Source organism: Artemia sp. Qi Xiang Cuo, chromosome 11 (assembly GCF_049724085.1).
Source record: "Artemia sp. Qi Xiang Cuo chromosome 11, ASM4972408v1, whole genome shotgun sequence".
NCBI classification, from domain to species: Eukaryota; Metazoa; Arthropoda; class Branchiopoda; order Anostraca; family Artemiidae; genus Artemia; species Artemia sp. Qi Xiang Cuo.
Window position 1 is genome coordinate 67879583 of NC_142804.1, and position 19474 is coordinate 67899056.

Sequence of the window (19474 nt, forward strand, 5' to 3'; positions counted from 1 at the left end):
AGTTGCAATAATAGGCAGCGCAATCGCGCTGCCTAAGTAAAGAACGATGTCGGCACAATGTACTTTTTTTTTTTTTTTTTTTTTTTTTTTTTTTGCCATACCAGGGCACTTGCTTTCGAAGTGTTTTTGCCATACCAGGGCACAACTACAATTTTTGAAGATATATCTTCAAATAATTATCCGTTGATTTTGAATTGAATTTATCAAGTATTTTGGGCAATAGGTTGCATCAAGACTGGGCTGGGTAATTGTAGACAGAGAAAAGCCAAGACAGATAGTCCAAGTAATTGAGAGGCAAATGTTTAAATGGCTGGGGCATATTTTTTTTTTTTTTTTTTTATTTTTTTTTTTTTTTTGCCATACCAGGGCACTTGCTATCGAAAGAGTTGTCGTAGAAACTTGGAAAAGTGCTCATTGGATTGTAAATTGGAACGGCTAGTGCTCTTTTTAATAGTCGAAAGTGATTGGAAGGCAGCTAACACCCCTTCCACGCCCACCATTTCCCGAAACACATCCAATCAAAATTTTGAGATAGCCATTTTTTTCAGTGTAGTTGATTTCCAGATAGAAAATGTTTATGACGAGGACACTCCCCCACAGCCCTCAGGGGAAGGGTTGTAAGTTATGCACTGGGGGCATATAAAGTTTTTATAGAAAGCGTTGTCGTAGAAATTTCAAAAAAGGCTCGTTCAATTGGAAATTCAAAGGGCTAGTGCCCTTTTTAATAGTTGAAAGTGATTGGATGGCAAGTGACCACCCTCATACACCCACCTTTTCCCCAAACACATCCAATAAAAATTTTAAGATAACCATTTTGTTCAACGCAGTTGAAAGTTCTGGAAATTAGGTCTATGGAATGACACCCCCCCCCCCCACAGCCCTCAGGGCAAGGGTTGTAAGTTATGCCCTGGGGGCATATAAGGTTTTTATAGAACGCGTTGTCGTACAAACTTCAAAAAGGGCTCATTTGATTGGAAATTCGAATGCCTAGTGCACTTTTTAATAGTCGAAAGTGATTGGTGGGCAACTAAACCCCCCCCCCCTCTCATGCCCACCATTTCCCCAAACAAATTAAATCAAAATTTGAGATAGCCATTCTGTTCAACGTAGCTGAAAAAACCAGAAATTATGTCTTTGAGGGTGACAAACCCCTTACAACCCCCAGGGCAAAGGTTGTAAGTTAAGCCCTGGGGGCATATAAAGTTTTTATAGAAAGCGTTGTCGTAGAAATTTCAAAAAAGGCTCATTCGATTGGAAATTCAAAGGGCTAGTGCCCTTTTTAATAGTAGAAAGTGATTTGAGGGCAACTAACCCCCCTCTCACGCCCAACTTTTCCAAAACACGTCCAATCAAAATTTTGAGATAGCCATTTTGTTTAAAGTAGTTGAAAGTTCTGGAAATTAGGTCTGTGGAATGAAACCCCCCCCCAGAGCCCTCAGGGCAAGGGTTGTAAGTTATGCCCTGGGGGCATATAAGGTTTTTATAGAACGTGGTGTCGTAGAAACTTCAAAAAGGGTTCATTCGATTAGAAATCGAAATGGCTAGTGCACTTTTTAATAGTCGAAAGTGATTGGAAGGCAACTAACACCCCTTCCACACTTACCCTTTCCCCAAACACATCCAATCAATATTTTGAGATAGCCATTTTGTTCCACACAGTTTAAAATTCAGGAAATTATGCCTTATCTTTGTCGTAGAAACTTGAAAAAGGGCTCATTCTATTGGAAATTCAAAGGGCTATTGCCCTTTTTAATAGTCGAAAGTGATTGGAAGGCAACTAACACCCCTTCCACGCCCACCATTTCCCGAAACACATCCAATCAAATTTTGAGATAGCCATTTTGTTCAGCGAGGTTGATTTCCAGACAGAAAATGTGTTTTTGAGAAGGACACTCCCCCAGAGCCCTCAGAGTAATGGTTGTAAGTTTTGCCCTAGGGACATGTAAAGTTTTTATAGAACGCGTTGACGTAAAAACTTCAAAAAAGACTCATTCGACTGGAAATTCAAATGGCTAGTGCCCTTTTTAATTGTTAAAAGTAATTGGAAGAGTTGACATTTAAAAAAATATAAATGTTTTTACTTTTATAACTTTAATAAATCAAATAATACTAACATTGTGATTACTAAATATCCGTATATGTATATTAAACTGACAATGCATATTCATTTGTATTTTTTCAGTAAAGTGCAAATTATGTTCTGGCCTTGGGAAGGCAGAGGGGTTTTAAGACCAACTTATGTTAATTTCTGCTCGTTTTGAGTTAGACTTGGTTATTTATTGTAATTCTGTTCGTTTTGGGTTTCATTTATTAATCGATGCTAATTTGTGGTAGTTTTCACGCTTTGTAGATTATTTGATTTTATTTTTGCTCATTTTTTGTTTAATTGAGTTCTTTACTTTTCTTTGAAAAACTTATTTTGTGGAAAAAGTTTTTTAATTAAGTTCTGTTCGTTTTATATTGACATAGTCTTTTCAGGGAAAATAATACTTTAAAACTTTTCGTTTTTTTAAGTATTTATAGTTTGGCCAGCTATTTGTATGCTGGAGAAATATTTTCAGCAATTTTTAACAACACACACCCTTTTAAAAATCTGGACACAAATAGTAGTGTTTAATTTAGTTTCATACCTCCTCTAGTTGACCTGAAATGGAAAACTTAATACCATTCGCAAAAAAAGCCTGTTTACTTTCTTTGATAGCTTGGAAACACTTACGCTATTTTGATTTGGTTAAATTTTGAGAGCAGAAGTAACCCCGAAAGTTTGAACATAATACCCTCAGTCCTTCTTGGGATACTGCTGAGATGCCTAACTGGGAATACGCATTACATAGTGCATTTTGATTTAATCTTAAGGCAACATTTAGTTTTTAAACATAAAGGCAAACGGGAGGGTGGGCGTGGGAGGGGGATTAGGTTTCCTCCAATCACTTTCGACTATTATAAAGGGCATCAACCCTTTCTATTTTCAATCGAATGAGCCCTTGTCGAAGTTCCTACAACTCTTTCGATAGGAAGTGCCCTGGTCTAAACAACAACAAAAAAATGATACATTGTATCCATATCGATCTTTAGTATAAAAATGTAAAGCCTTCCAATAACTCTAAGCTATTACACAGAGCTCTAAACCTTTCGGTTACCAATCAAATGATCGCCTTTTGCGTTTCAATGACGAAACTTTCTATAAATATCCTATATGCCCCAAGGGCATAAATTACAACCCTTACCCTAAGGGCTGTGAGGGTGGTTGTCATCCTTTAAGACCTAATTTCCAGAACCTTCAACTACGTTAAACAAAATGGCTATCTCAAAATATTGATTGGATGTCTCTGGGAAAATAGTGGGCGTGAGAGGGGCGTTAGTTGCTCTCCAATCACTTTCAACTATTAAAAAGGCACTAGACCTTTCAATTTTCAATCAAATGAGCCCTTTTGAACTTTCTAAGACAAAGCTTTCAAGAAACCTTCAACGCCCCCAGGGCATAACTTACAACCCTTACCCTGAGAGCTGGGGGGGGGGTTGTCATCCTCAAAAACCTAATTTCCTGAACTTTCTGCAGCGTTGAACAAAATGGCTATCTGCAAATTTTGATTCGATGTGTTTGGGGGGATGGGGGGCGTGAGAGGGGGATTAGTTACCCTCCAATCACTTTCAACTATTAAAAAGGGCACTAGCTCTCTCAATTTCAAACTGAATGAGCCCCTTTGAAAGTTTTTACGACAACTCTATCTATAAAAACCTTATATGCCCTCAGGGCACAACTTACAACCTTTGCCCTGGGGGCATAAACCTTACATGGCCCCAGGGCATAACTTACAACTTTTGCACTCAGGGCTCTGATGAAATTATCATCCTAAAAGACCTAATTTCCAGAATTTTCGACGACGTTGAACAAAATGAATATCTCAAAATTTTGACTGGCTGTGTTTGGAGACATGATGGGCGTGGAAGGGGTGTTAGTTTCATTCCAATCACTTTCGACTATTAAAAAGTGCAATAGCCCTTTGAATTTCCAATAGAATGAGCCCTTTTTCAAGTTTCTACGACAAAGATAAGGCATAATTTCCTGAATTTTAAACTGTGTGGAACAAAATGGCTATCTCAAAATATTGATTGGATGTGTTTGGGGGAAAAGTAAGTGTTGAAGGGGTGTTAGTTGCCTTCCAATCACTTTCGACTATTAAAAAGTGCACTAGCCATTTCAATTTCTAATCGAATGAACCCCTTTTGAAGTTTCTACGACAACGCGTTCTCTTTTGACTATTAAAACGGCACTAGCCATTTCAATTCCAATTGAATGAGCTCTTTTTGAAGTTTCTGCAACATCGCTTTCTATAAAAACCTTATATGCCTCCAGGGCCTGACTTACGTCCCTTGCCCTGAGGGTTGTGGGGGTGGAGGGGTTTTCATCCTTAAAGACCTAATTTCCAAAACTTTTAACTACGTTGAATAAAATGGCTATCTAAAAATTTTTATTGGATGTATTTGGGGAAAGGGTGGGCGTTAGAGGGGGGTTAGTTGCCCTCAAATCAATTTCGACTATTAAAAAGTGCACTACACCTTTGAATCTTCAATCAAATGAGCCCCTTTTCAAGTTTCTACGAAAAAAGATTTCAATTAAAACTTATATGCCCCCTTGCCCTTATAACCCTATAACCCTTATAACCTATAACCCTTATAACCCTTGCCCTGCAGAGTGTGGGAGGAGTGTTCTTCTCGAAGATGTAATTTCCTGAATTTTAAACTGCGTGGAACACAAAGGCTATCTCAAAATTTTGATTGGATGAGTTTGGGGAAATGGTGTTAGTTGGCTTCCAATCACTTTCGACTATTAAAAACGGCACTAGCCATTTCAATTTCCGATCGAATGAGCCCTTTTTGAAGTTTCTACGACAACGCGTTCTATAAAAACCTTAACGTTCTATAAAAACCCAAGGCATAACTTACAACCCTTGCCCTGAGGGCTGTATTTTGATTGGATGTGTTTGGGGAAAAGGTGGGCGTGAGAAGGGGGTTAGTTGCCCTCCAATCACTCTCGACTATGAAAAAGGGCACTATCCCTTTGAATTTCAAATTCAATGAGCCTTTTTTGAAGTTTCTACGGCAACGCTTTCTATAAAAACCTAGTATACCCCTAGGGCATAACTTACAACCCGTGCCCTAAGGGCTGTGGGGGAGTGTCCTCCTCAAAAACATAATTTCTATCTGGAAATCAAATACGCTGAACAAAATGGCTATCTCAAAATTTTACTGGATGTGTTTCGAGAAATGGAAGGCGTGGACGGAGTGTTAGTTGAATTCCATTCACTTTGACTATTAAAAAGGGCACAAGCCACTCCGATTTCCAATTGAATGAGCCCTTTTTGAAGTTTCTACGACAACGTAGATGCCCTAGGGTATAACTTAAAACCCTTACCCTGAGGGTTGTGGGGGAGTGACTTCCTCAATAACATATATTCTATCTGGAATTCAACTAGGCTGAACAAAATGGCTATCACAAAACTTTGATTGGATGTGTTTGGGGAAACAATGGGCGTGAAAGGGGTGTTAGTTGTCTTCCAATCCCTTTCAACTATTAAAAAGGGCACAAGCCACTCCAATTTCCAATTGAATGATCCCTTTTCGAAGTTTCTACGACAACTTATTTGATACAAAGTGCCCTGGTCTAAAGGAAAAAAATAATAAATAATACATTGTGCCAACATCGTTCCTATATGCCCCAGGGCATAACTTACAACCCTTATCCCGAGGTTTGTGGGGGAGTGACCTCAAAAACATATTTTCTATCTGGAAATCAGCTACGCTGAACAAAATGGCTATCTCAAAATTGTGACTGGATGTGTTTGGAGGAATGATGGGCGTGAGGGGGGGGGAGGGGCTAGTTGCCCTCCAATCACTTTCGACTATTAAAAAGGGCACTAGCCACTCCAATTTCCAATCGACTGAGCTCTTTCCAATGCTTTTACGACAATTCCTTCAATACGAAGTGTCCTTGTCTAAGACCAAGAAAAAAAAAAACAATACATTGTGCCAACATCGTTCTTTACTTGAGCAGCGCTATTGCGCTGCCTATGATTTCTGTTCGTTTTGGGTTTTATTTATTGATGCTAATTTGTGGTAGTTTCAGGCTTGGTAGATTATTTGATTTTATTTTTGCTCATTTTTTGTTTAATGGAGTTCTTTACTTTTCTTTGAAAAACTTATTTTGTGGAAAACGTTCTTTTAATTAATTAAATATAAAAACAAGTTTTTTCAACTGAAAGTAAGGAGCAATATTAAAACTTCAAACGAAAAGAAATTATTCCGTATGTGAGGAGGGTCACCCCCTCGTCAATATCTCGCTCTTTACGCTAAAGTTCGAATTTTATCCCAATTATTTAAGAATAACTTCTGAATCACAAAAACCGTTTAATTAGAATATAAATCACTTTTAAAAGTACTAAAAAAACTTTAGCGTAAAGAGCGAGTTATTGACGAGTGGGCGACCCCCTCATATACGTAATAATTTCTGTTCGTTTTAAGTTTTAATGCTGCTCCTTACTTTCAGTAGAAAAACTTAGTTTTTTTAATTTCTGATCGTTATTTTTTTTTAAATAATGCTGGGAAATCCAGCTCCCACCCCATAGAAAATTCCCTTCCCCCACGAAAAATTCCTCAATGGAAATATTCTCCCACGTACACCCACCCCCCGCCAGCTCCACCAGAAACATCCCCCTGGGCATGGGTCAGGTCTTGATCTCGGTCATTCTGATGATACACTACGGGGGCAATTAAAAACTCTTTTACTAACCCTTTGATCACTTTTTTTTTAATTTAGTTATGGTCATCCTGCTGACTCATTTTCTTGGTCGAGTTTCCCCGTGGCTTCACTTTAGCATTTTTTTTCATTTTTTGGTGAATTGTTATGGTAAGTTCTCCATTTGGCTGCTCGCTTGGGGGGATGTAATATATTATTTTGTTTTTATTTGTTATTGGTTGCCCGGTAATACTAGCTAGACTCTTAGCCGGGCATATGCTTATTGTAATTGTATTTAGTTTGTAAATAAAAGTTATTTTGTTTTTATTTGTTATTGGTTGCCCGGTAATACTAGCTAGACTCTTAGCCGGGCATATGCTTATTGTAATTGTATTTAGTTTGTAAATAAAAGAACCTGAACCTGAAAGCGTCTTTATACTTTCCAATAACCAATACTATGTGTAAACAATGGGCTTCATAACTTGCAGCCCTTCCCCCGGGGACTGTGGGGGTTAATTCATCCTCAAAGACAATGTTGCTAGATTTTTCGACTACACTGAAAAAAATGTATATCTCAAAATTTTGATTGGGAGACTTTGGGGAAAAAAAGAGCGTGGAAGGGGGGTAACTACCCTCCAATATTTTTGGCCACTCAAAAAGGGCACTAGGACTTTTGATTTCCGATCAAATGAGCGCCCTCCCGATCCGCTACGATCACTGGTTCGATATGATCACCCCTGAAAAAAAAATAAATAAACACGTATCCATGATCTTTCTTCTGGCAAAAAAATGCAAAATTTCACATTTTTGTAAATAGGAGCATGAAATCTCTATAGTAGGATTCTCTGGTATGCTGAATCGGAAGGTATGATTTTTATTAAAACCATTTGATGTTTTGGGTGTTTGTTTCCTCCCTTTTCCAAAAATTGGCAAATTTTCTCAGGCTCGTAACTTTTGATTAGTACCATTAAATTTGAGGAATTTTACATATTTTGAATAAGCATCAAAATTCAATTCTTTTGATGCATCTATTGTTATTAAGACTCTGCTTCTTAGAGTTTCAGTTACTATTGAGCTGCATCGCTGCTTACTTTCAGTTCATTACCACGAACTGTTTGATTAGTAGACAGAAAAAATACAGAAACTTACAATTTGCACCAGCACCACATCCTCCAGTATAAATCACTTTTTACAGGCTCACTTTTCACTCAGTGTCTTTAATTTTGTACACGGAACTTAATACAACTCATTAGGCCATATCACTGGTTTTATTGCAGAACTTAACGTTAAATGATAAAGACACTATCAACAAACAAAAACACAAAAATCCGAAACCAAGATCCCAAGAACGTTTATTCAAGGATAGTTATTAAACATCTTAGAAAAAATCAGATTTTCTAAGAGAGTTTTCCCAGTTAAAATTGATGGAATATCAACTTTTTGCATATTTGAAACATTCAACTTTTGAAACTCTTGTTTTCTAAATTATTTCTCAAAAATTCCAAAACTTATGAGACAAATCCAAGGCTAATAATAAACATCACGTAACAAACAATATTTTTTAAGGGAAGGGTTGGTAAAAGTAAAGTAAATGCAACATTTTCCCCCTAGAACATGCAAAGAATAAATTAGGTCTTATTTGAAACATTCACTTGCCAAGAATCAAACATTTCTCTGCCCATGGTTGAGAACTGTTCAATTAGAAGACTTTATGATCCTTTCTATTCTCTTTTGTTTTTCTACATTACGCTTAAAAGTAACGAAATACTGACTTTTAACAGAGGGTACATTTGAAACATTCAACCTCTGCAACACTCGTTCTGAAAATTATTTCCCAAGAGTTCTAAGACTCATGATAAAAATCTTGTATAACGACATAATGTTCGCAGATAGGGTTAGATAAAAGCAATATTTTTCTCAAGAATTCGCAACATTTAATTTAGGCCTTATTTGAAATATTCATTTGCTGAGATATTCATTCTGTTTCTCTACACATGGTTGAAAACTGTTCAATTCTAAGGCTTTATGACTCTATCTTTTCTTATATGGTTTTTGGTTATCACGCTTAAAAGTAACGAAATGTCAACTTCTGATAGAGCGCACAACGATAGCATTCAAAATCTGAAAACCTTGTTCTGCAAACTATTCCCCAAGAGTTCCAAATGGTAATTCAAGGCTCACACTAAAATCTTGCATAAGGACATGATTTTTGGAGAGAACTTTTGAAGAAAGCAATATAACTGCAATATTTTCTTAGAATTTGTAAGAAATAATTTAGGCCTCCTTTGAAACATTCATTTGCTGAGATTCATGCCGTTTCTCTGCACATGGTTGGGAGCTGTTCAATTCTAAGGCTTTATGACCCTTTCTTTTTTTATATGGTTTCCGGCTTGATTTTTTTTTTGCTTCTACAACAGTCACTTTCAACTTGAGGAGACGATTCTCAAGCTCCCTTTTTGATAGTCCAAGCGTTGCCGTAAAGCACAATTTGCACACTTTAACAATATTACCATCCTTATCTTTCAGATGATATTTATAAGAAAATCCTCGCAATCTTTCTGGGTTTCCATCCCTTTTTCTCTTTCTTGCAGGGGCACTTTTAGTAATAAAAGCCTGTAAAAATTCAATTTGATCACTAGTATTCCCAAATTGCCAGTAAGATTGAAATGTCGCCATCCTGGCCACATCATCCAAGTGTCGGCTGCACAGATTTTTGCATGGAGTTAAGGGTAATAATTTTCGGGCTTCATGTTTAACATTATTTCGGTCAGTAAATGCTTGCCCCAAGCTTTTTAACCGTTTTCTTTCTTCCCTGCTCATTTCAGTTTTTCTCTTTCTTCCTTTTTTGATAGGTGGAAGGGCTTCATCACTTTCAACAATATTGCCAAACCTCAATGGTATGGGTAAGCCATCAGCATTTGCAAATATTAATGGTATTGACAAACTACTGTCCATAAGAAATTGTTCAGCCATATTAAAGAGTGCATCACTTGTCTTTGTATGAAGTACTGGCTTTTGCAAACAAACAGCATTGCTAGTCAAAGTATCGTCAGCTACGCCACAGATAGAAACAGGTGAAATACTAGAACAATTACTATGGTCTTCAGTTAAATCTTGTGATTCCCTTAATACCTTTTCATTGTCAATAATGCTTGTAATTAGCGTTATATCAGGTTCACAAACTACCTTCCTCTGTATAGCCTCTTCCGATGTTTCATGGGCCCTAAAAAAGTAGAAATATAAAGGACAGAGAATTAAATAAGCATTCTTAAATTTTAGATAATGAGGCAAACCTACCTAAACACAAATAAATTTGCTAACCTGGAGACAGTAATGTGATGCTATACAATAGGTAATGGGTTCTCTTTTTCTAATACCTGAAGTCTAGAACCAAGAAAGTATAATTCATTATAGAGATTGTTTACAGGCATTAGCTTTCATTAAAAGCTTATGAATTGTAAGTAGGTGTTTCCTGTTTTTAAAACTGGCAGATCCAGCTGAAAATTCAGATTTTAATTTTGGGAGGGGAGAAGTGACATGTAAAGGGATTTAAAATTGTATATATAGGGAGGGGGTAAAATATTTTTCTCTGGTTCTCACAAAAGATTGTTTCACTGTTTTAAAACTATTATCCAAAATGGTAACACTTGTTTTTACTAGAAACCCCATAGCCTTTAATCCAGTGCTAGCTGCTACTTTGAATACAGCTTTAGTCTACTGTGTTTAGAACGTTTTTTTTAATTCGCAGTGCGAAGTTATTTTAGGTATCCGATTTGCCGCTAGTCTTTTACATAAAATATTTTAAAAGGCTGTTTTGTCTTATTTTGAAGGAGTCAACAGAGAAACTTTTTGGAAAAACACCCCCAGGAAGGAGGCTCGAAATTGAAGTGAAATGTCAAACTAAGCTGCTGTTCAATTACTCTGTTGTCAGCATGTCAACTTTAAGACAATTGGACAGAGATGTGTGCCTTTGGGTCTGTCTTGTTGGTTGGGCAATAAGGGCACAGTACAAGAAATCTATAAAGAAGGAGGTAAATTTATGAACTTATAGAAAACAGACATTGGCGCTACATCCAACCTTTCTCTAACAGACTGGAAAGAGTCAAGCATAATGAGTGAACCTGTACTGTGGATCTTCTGAAGTGGTGGCAACACTCTTATCAGAGCACCAGCATACAACAGGAATCTATATTCAGCAATAGGCCTGGTGCAAGACCTGTAAAATGGGACGATTGAGCTGGATGGTAGACGGTTTTTTTGCAGTGAAGAGTAATCCCCATCTATCTTGCATAGGAGGTTAACACCCAAACGGGGTGAAATTACCTTTCTTTATAGCTCCAATTGTGAAGAAGAAGCTGGGGAGTAAGTGAGGCACTTTCGATCTAGAGATCAGCAACTCCTCTGTATTTGATGTATTGAATTTAACCATCCGTGCATCAAACCACTTTTCAATTTTCAAAAAATCTGTCTGCAGGGAGGCTTGGATCTTCGAGTTTGGGGACGGCCACCTGTGTTGTTATATTGTTAGAAAAATGTGTTAGTGAGTGCTTGCAAGGTTTTCCACCATATTATCTATGAAGATACCGAAAAGCAAAGATCCAGAGAGTCCGCTATGGGCATACCTGCTTGTACCGGAAATTCACCTCCAGTAAGTAGTCAGAGGTTCAATCTTACTAGAGGTTCTAGAGGTTACTAGAGGTTCAATCCACTCCTGGTCATGGGCCACCACTAGGCAATCAACTATTGAACTTTCCTGCAAACTGAAAATTACTATTGCCTAAATGGTCATTTGAATCCAGGTATGCATATAGTGCAGGATTAGAAATACTTCTGCAAACTTACCCAGTGCAGGGAAGAAGGCTAATAAGCCTATTAACTAATTGACTGAATCTAAACAAAGACTTAGAGACGTATGTTATTTCTTTCTGAAGATTAATTTTAAAAAACTTTCCAAAATAGAAGTTTTTTAAAGAAAAGTAAAGGCCATTCTAAACTTAAGATTAGGAGAATAGAAACCTACAATAGCTCAAACTCAAAACGACCAGAAATTACGATTTAAGAGTAAATGAAACCCAAAACAAACAGAAAGTATGGTAAATGATCAATCATAGCATAAAAACATACAACAAGTACTAATATAAATGAATAAATAAATATTAAAAAAAGTAAAGCATAAATTTAATATCCAAACCAAGCATAAAATGAACAAAAATATTTTGCTTTTGAAGTATAAATGAAACTCAAAATGAACAGAAATTAAATAAACAAACATATCAAATAAATATACAATAGGAACTAATACAAATGAATAAATAAATCTTAAAACGAGCGCAAATCAAGCTTGAAACAAACAAACATCATTACAATCAAGAGTTTGGGTTTTTGCCGCCTTCTCTCACTGTAAAAGTCTAAAACCTACTGCATCATTGGCGCTTTACTGAAAAATATGTGTGTCATGAACAGCCTTGAAAACAAATAAAATCAGAATGAATATTTGATATATAATAATCTTAATTGTTAAAAGATCATCTGTTCAAGATTTATTTCACTGTAATAAAATTCGTTTTCAGTGAAACGCCAATGATACAGTAGGCTTTAGACTTTTACAGTTAAGGGAGGGGACAGTATCCAAACTCTTGATTGTAGTGAAACTATATTTTTCTTGAATAGTATTGGAGAGAACTAATAAAATTGAACTGAATATTTAATACGGTCTATAACATATTAATTTCTGAAAGCTGGCCAGTTCAAAATTTAATTTTATTGTAATTTTTATGTTTATTTTCAATGTTGTAATAAGTACAAAAGAAATATTTGTAATATAATTTATTTTCAGTAAAGCACCAATGACGCACCAAAAATCAGTTTCATCAAAACAAAAGAGCTCTTAATTTCAAAGGCATGGAACGTGAAAGATCACCCTGCTTTCATTTTCAAAGCAGAGGCAATAAAAGTTAACACACTATGCCTTCTTGGAGTTCATTTCTTGTTGGATCTCACATGGCATGAACACCTCAGCAGAGTGAGATCCTCCTGCTCAGGAAACTAGGAGTCATCCTAAGATGCAAAAGCCTCCTCCCTGATGAGTCCATTTTGGCACTATTCATGTCATGTATTTGACGTGGCTTCAATGTTGGTGTTTAATAACAACAAAGACCACACTGCCTCTCCATCACAAACATCAAAAACAACAAGAACAATAGGGAAATCTTTTCACAAGACAGTGAAGAAGCAATTCAAATCAGACTTAATATTAATAATAATATTTCCTTAAATAGGGACTTGGGGGAATATTTACTAAATGCTCTATACATAAATTTACTTAAAAATGACCTTATAAAAATATTTTAAAAAACAAGTAGACATTAATACAGAACCGGTCAAAAAAAGACCTCTGAGGTTAGCTGCCAAAAAGACAGGATTAGCAATAAGAACTTTTTTCAATCAGTTTTCTTTCATTTCAATGAATTGCCTTGTTTTACCTCATTTCATTTATCAGTCCAGGTTGAACTTTGCTGGAGTAAGGATGCCAGGACTGTTTTGAATTTAGTTTTATTGGTTGCATATTCCCATGAGTTTTCCTTCTTCTATATATTTTTGTCTTGCTGAGGATGGCCCTTGGACATAGGGCCAAAACATTCATTCAAATTAACTTCACTGTCTTGTAAAAAGATTTCCCTATTCTTCTTCTTGTTTTTGATATTAATGTTGGTGCTCTACAAATACATGCTTTGCCCTCCATCTGAGGAGGTATCAAGACCTGTTCCAGACAGAATAAAGGCTTTGCAATCAACTCGTCCAAGTGTAGCTTGACAGGAATACCTTGTGCAGGACACATCCCGCCAAGAATACTTGAAGAATAGTTTTGCTCAATGACCTGTCCCCATTTGGAATGGCCTCCCAGTAGGTGCTATCACGGAAAATCCTTCGCTTGAGGTGATCAAGAGAAGGCACAACAAACAGCTTAAAAGTAATTAGCGCAGTCCTTCTTGACTACTACTTGACTGAATGATATACTAATTATTGTTCTTAGACTGCTGATCAGAGCAGAATGTTGAAAGAACATCTTTTTCATTCAAAAGAATGCTATAAGATGTAAGATCTTAGTGCTGAGATTTCACTTTTAAGCATTCTTTGTCAAAAGATGTAAGATCTTAGCACAAAGATAAGTAAAAGAATGACCCTACTGTTATTATATTGCTGATCAGAACAGAATGATGAAAGATGTTTGCAAAAGAATGCTATAAGGTGTAAGATCTTAGTGCTAAGATTTCACTTTTAAGCATTCTTTGTCAAAAGATATAAGATCTTAGCACAAAGATGAGTAAAAGAACAGCCCTATAGTCTTAGACTATGTAGAAAAAAGTAACATAATAAATGATGAAAAATGATTCCAAAACAGACAAAAATGGGGACAAACAAGGTAAACAAACAAGGTTCATCAGTACTTACTGCACATTATAAAGTAGGAATTCAATCTATTTTTGGGTCAGTTTCTTTATATAGCCTAGGACTCCATGAAATCATTAGGGGGGGCTGGGGATGAATTGTCAAAATGCAAATCAAGTCATGGGAATAAGAATAAAATTAGCAATCTAAAAGTGTGCCACTTTTTGTATTAGCATGTCTTCTCAGTGGCAGATCCAGAGGAGGGACAAGGGGGGTGCATGCCCTCACCTAACATAGTCTAAAGTAGTGTTTTGCTAGGGAGAAGTTATTAATCAACTAGTTGGAAAATGAAAGTATTCCTGAGGTAACAATTGTTGTCAAATAATTGGAATTTAAGTGGTGCTTGGGAGAGGTTATTAATCAACTAGTTCGTAAAATTATGTTTTGTCAGGGAGATTATTCAACTTGTTGGAAAAGGAATGTTTTGCTAGAACAAAATTTAGTGTCTAACTAGTTTAAAAGTTTAATTTTTTCTGGGGAGAAGTTATTAGTCAACTATTCAACTAGTTGGAAAATTAAGTTTTGCTGGGGAGAAGTTATTAGTCAACTAGCCTAGTTGGAAAATGAAAGTTTTGCTGGGGCAACATTTATTGTCAACTAGTGGGCAAATATAGATTTCTTCTATAAGGATGGGCCAAATTTTCCAACTAGATGACTAAAATGGGTAAAGTTCTACCAAATCATATTATTGACTTATGCATAAAGTGAATATACCACTTGATGCCTTTTTTTATGCTAATACAAATATAGTAATCATTTCTAGCGGAAATGAATTTCAGCCTCCCTATATATGCCAATTCAGTGTATATATTTCTACAACCTAACCTAACCCTGAATTGGCATATATAGAGGGGGGGCTGAAATTCATTTCTGATGAAAATGATTATTATATTTGTAATCAGCATAAAAAAAAGGCATTGAATGGTGTATTCACTTTATTCCTAACTCAATAATATGATTTGTTAGAACTTTACCAAAATATATACCCTGAATTGGCATATATAGGGGGGGGCTAAAATTCATTTCTGATAGAAATGATTAGCCTAGGGTAAGACACCCAGTAGTCGGCCACCTGCCTATTCTTGGACAGAATCTTTTATACTATTTTAACGACCAATTTACAATGACCCGTTTGTATGTCCGAGTTTAGGCAGAATTGTCACTTGTTAGTAAATTCAAAAATAGGAGGTGCTATACAAGTGAAACTATTTAAATTAGTAACCTTCTTGTTCAGAAATTCTTCAGAAATTTTTTGATACAAAAATTAAGTTTCTAGGTGGTATAATACTGTAATTAGAGTAGTTTAAATGTCAAAAAGTTTTCAAAGTGATTAAAGTGTCCGACTACTGGGTGTCTTACCCTATATTGATAATCAGCATAAAAAAGGCATCCAGTGGTATATTCACTTTATGCATAAGTCAATAATATAATTTGGTAGAACTTTACCCTAAAATGATTTTAATTATAAGGAGAATGGATAGTACCATTCTATATAAGCTTATAAAGTAATGTTTTCCAATAGGCCTAGTCAAAGGGTGGAGTCCCTAATTTTCCTAACCTAACCCCTTTCCAAAATAGTCAAAAGTAGCTAAAGTAAAATATTACCCTGACTTATAATTAATGCTATCTTCTAAGCCCTAGAATATGAGAAGGGTAGCCTAGATAGCCTACAATAGCTTGGCAATGCCTTCCCAGGTAAAATTTTTAGTCCTGGATTTATTCTTCAAATTTTTATTCACATAACTTATCTGCTATTCAAAAGATAGCAAGAAGCCCTTAAACTAAAAATTTATCATTCCATTGCTCAGAAAAGTGCCTGCTTAATCTGTAAATATTATATAAAATCATCAGTTTTGATTTTGTCAAAAGCTGAAGCTAAATTAGCCTAATTGAAGTTCCATTTCAAGAACTGTGATTCATGCTCACATTTTTTAATATAGGCCTAAATAACTATTCATCTATTGGTTAATGAAACCCCCAAACATTTCGCTCATTTCTTAAGTTTCAAAATATTTGCTTCAGATTTAATAAAAATATTGCCATCTGTTATTAATCGGGGATATCGCTTGAAGAAGATTAGTTCTTAGATTAGACCCAGACGCAGTGTTGGGTTGGTACTTGAATACATGTACTTAAGTACAGTTCCAAGTACTTAAAGACATTTTTTGAAGAGTACTTTAAGTACATACTTAAATACATTTTTCGTGTAGCCTACTCAAGTACCAAGTACATTTTTGTCTTGAACTTCTCTCAAGTCGTCTAGAAATTTGAACAAAATTCAAAATGTTGGGATTATTATAAATGAAGAACATGTATAATAAATATGAATGTAATATTATTTTAAATATTATTATTTTTGATATAAATAAAAACCTAATATTGTTTATTTATAATAAATAATAATTTAAAAATTTTATCTTCCAGAGCATTTGAAATGTCGCAGTCATACACTGAACCCGGTTGCACGAAAAGATAGTGAGCGAGCATTTGTTAATGTTTCATTTCAAGGACTTTATCAATCTACCATATTAAATGCCAAAGGTTATGGAATGCGACAAATCATAGCACAAAAGCTACCGACAAGTTTTTGGAGATTACTGGAAGGCGCACAGTCGTACCAAATGCCACACGCTGGATTTCTTTCTATGATGCAGTAAACCGTGTTGTAGACATATCTGATGCGGAAAAGTTATCCAGTGTATGGGATGAACTGAAACTTCCAAAGTTACAACAGGTGGAGAGGGGCTTACTTAAGAAATATGTGCTTATTAATCCATTGTGCCAAGCCTTAAATTTTTGGCAAGGCGAAAAAAATTGCCATCTTGGTGCTGTTTTGCAAGTACTTTATGGTTTGGAAACTAAACTAAAAGGAGTTCAGAATATCCGTATCCTCAAGCATGCTTTGTCATTAGTAGAGGCCATTTTAGGTGGTTTGCATGAACACTTATCGCATGTTTTCTCAATCAAAAGAGAAAGCCTTCACTGAACTACTTATAGCTACTTACTCTCACCTGAGTTTCAAATTACGATGGTTGACTCCCGCCTTGCAAGGGCAAAAAACCGAGATACTTATTTAGAATTCAGGAAATACATGAAAATGTATTGCGAACATCAGATCAGATACGATAATAACCGGTCAGTCTTCAATTTATAGTGATTGAACAAAGGGTTTTTCCCTCCGGGAACTATATTTAAACTTCAGTTTTTTGGGGTTTAGGGAGAATAAAAGGTACCTAAGTTAGGTTAGGTTACGTATTTAATATATGCTATGCTTTACCCACCCACCCCCCTAAAGTAAAAATATATAGCCCAAATTTGTTTCTGAAGTATTATATTTTTATCCTATTTTGTTTTATGTTATTAGCATTAACGAAACTTCACTTATCGCCTGTTTTCTGGATTCTAAATAAATACCAAAACCGAATAATAGACATAGTCAACATAAAAATGAAAAAAAGGGCCATGCTTGTCTCTAGTGATCAGCTGGCTGAAAGTACTAAGAACTCTGATACGAATAAGACCAATGATTCATTGTCGTTTATGGAAGATGATGATACTGTCAGTGATCAAGAAGTAAATATAGACACTAGTCTCAAAACTAAATTCTTCAAATTTCTTCAAGACAAGAGGAGAACCCTCGAGTCTCTGAAAGACAATACGAAAGTACGAAAATTGTTAAAGAAATCTAATACCCCTGTTCCAGCATCTGCACCTGTTGAACGCCTATTTTCCACTGCAGGAGATGTATGGACTGTAAAAAGAAACCGCTTAGAAGATGCTAAGTTTAAGAAGCTTTTGCTACTAAAAGTAAACAAAGATGTCATGATTCCTTATTCAAATAAGGACTTTTTTTCAGACATCTTTTTTAGAAGTAGTGGGATATTAAACTGTGCTACTGATCAAAGTGCTATGGAAACTTTTTAGACGAAGTTTTCATGATTTAAATTAAGTCATCATTGACAGAATCCGGACCAATGAAGACCAGTCATCTGTTGACGGATCTGTCAATCTGTCAAAAAATGACCGGTCTTCATTGTTCCAGTTTCCAAAATCTGGCGCCAGAATCTGTCAATGAAGACTGCACTTTGGTTTTTTAAGTAAATGGGATGCATTGCTTACATTGGTGTGATAAGAAATGTTACCTCACTACATCTGAATACAAAACAGCCACGTAAAGCTAATATTTTGTTCATTTTGACTTCCATATCTTTCTTGACGTGTTGACACCATCAATTAAGCATTTTGATTGGTGGTATGTGCGATAAAATAGAACCAAGCTTCATTTTCCTTATTCCTCTTATCACACCAATGTGAACAGTGCTTAATGCGGCGTCCAGACGGGCGACATGAGCAAAAAAAATTGTGAAAAAGGTAGGAAAGCTTATTTGACGTAACAAATGGATATACCATGCTTGTTATGTCACCCAATTCAGTTATGATTCATTGCTCAACCAGTTAAGACAGGAAAAAAAAGGACTGAAGGACTGGTGGTTCCTTTTTTTTTCAGTAAATCAATTTTAGCTATTACTAAGTAAAGATGTCCAAGAAAGCAAAAAAAAATAAAAAGAGTCGTCCAGATATTAATGCCCCGCAGGGCATAAATTGTAATATATGTCCCCACGACAGAACTTACAACGCCTGCCCTCGTGCCCTAGGGTGTTGTGCCGACAACGGAGTTTTTTTATTCTGACCTTTGAACTTTTTTTTAACAAAATGGCTATCTCAAAATTTTTATCGGATGCATTTGGGGGAAAGGGGCGTGGAGGTGGGGGCTAGTTGCCTTGCAATCTCTTTTGACTCTCAAAAACTGAACTAGAACTTTGAATTTCCAATCAAATGACCCGTCTCTGAAGTTTGTACGAGCACCCCTTGCATAAGAACCATATTATACCCCAAGGGCATAAATTAAAGCGCCTACCCCAAGCACGGATACAAGGGGGAGGCGATTAGGACCCGAACAGTTTAGAGTTGTGGTGAAGGTACCGGCTTGTCATCTATTATAAGAGTCAAGGTTGTATCTTTCTTTATGCCAAATGGCTTTGTATCCTACTGTAGAGATTTAAGAATCATGTGTCGCCTCAAACCAATCGGGAGTCGGAAATTTTGCTCCTCAGTTTCTTCCACCAAGTCTATGTCAATAGTTAAGTGAGTATATTTCACATCTCGACCTTGACTTGAGACCTGGTTATACTTATTTTTCATACATGTGGAACCCGTTGCAGGGCCCCATAAGGCCAACTATCCTTTCTGGCGTACCTCAACTAGGTCCCCCCCTCCACGCCCTAAATA

The 19474-nt window shown here is 36.1% G+C and overlaps 1 protein-coding gene across 2 annotated transcripts in view; it reads right to left on the minus strand.

Moving 5' to 3' along the window:
- The window catches only part of LOC148947269 (uncharacterized), a 56854-nt gene extending 40661 nt beyond the window's left edge, over positions 1 to 16193 (minus strand). The window contains exons 1-2 of one of the 2 annotated variants that reach the window (XR_016142431.1): positions 16112 to 16193; positions 7886 to 9959 (exon numbers count right to left, since the gene is read on the minus strand). Coding sequence is in view for 1 of the 2 variants with exons in the window: in XM_089096967.1 (XP_088953093.1) it covers positions 9011 to 9959; positions 16112 to 16113 (951 nt within the window). In the remaining variant the exon portion in view is untranslated. Of the gene's footprint in view, positions 1 to 7492; positions 9960 to 16111 lie in introns of those variants that run through there. The other variant, XM_089096967.1, reaches the window with a different exon arrangement.
- Positions 16194 to 19474: the final 3281 nt, after the last annotated feature.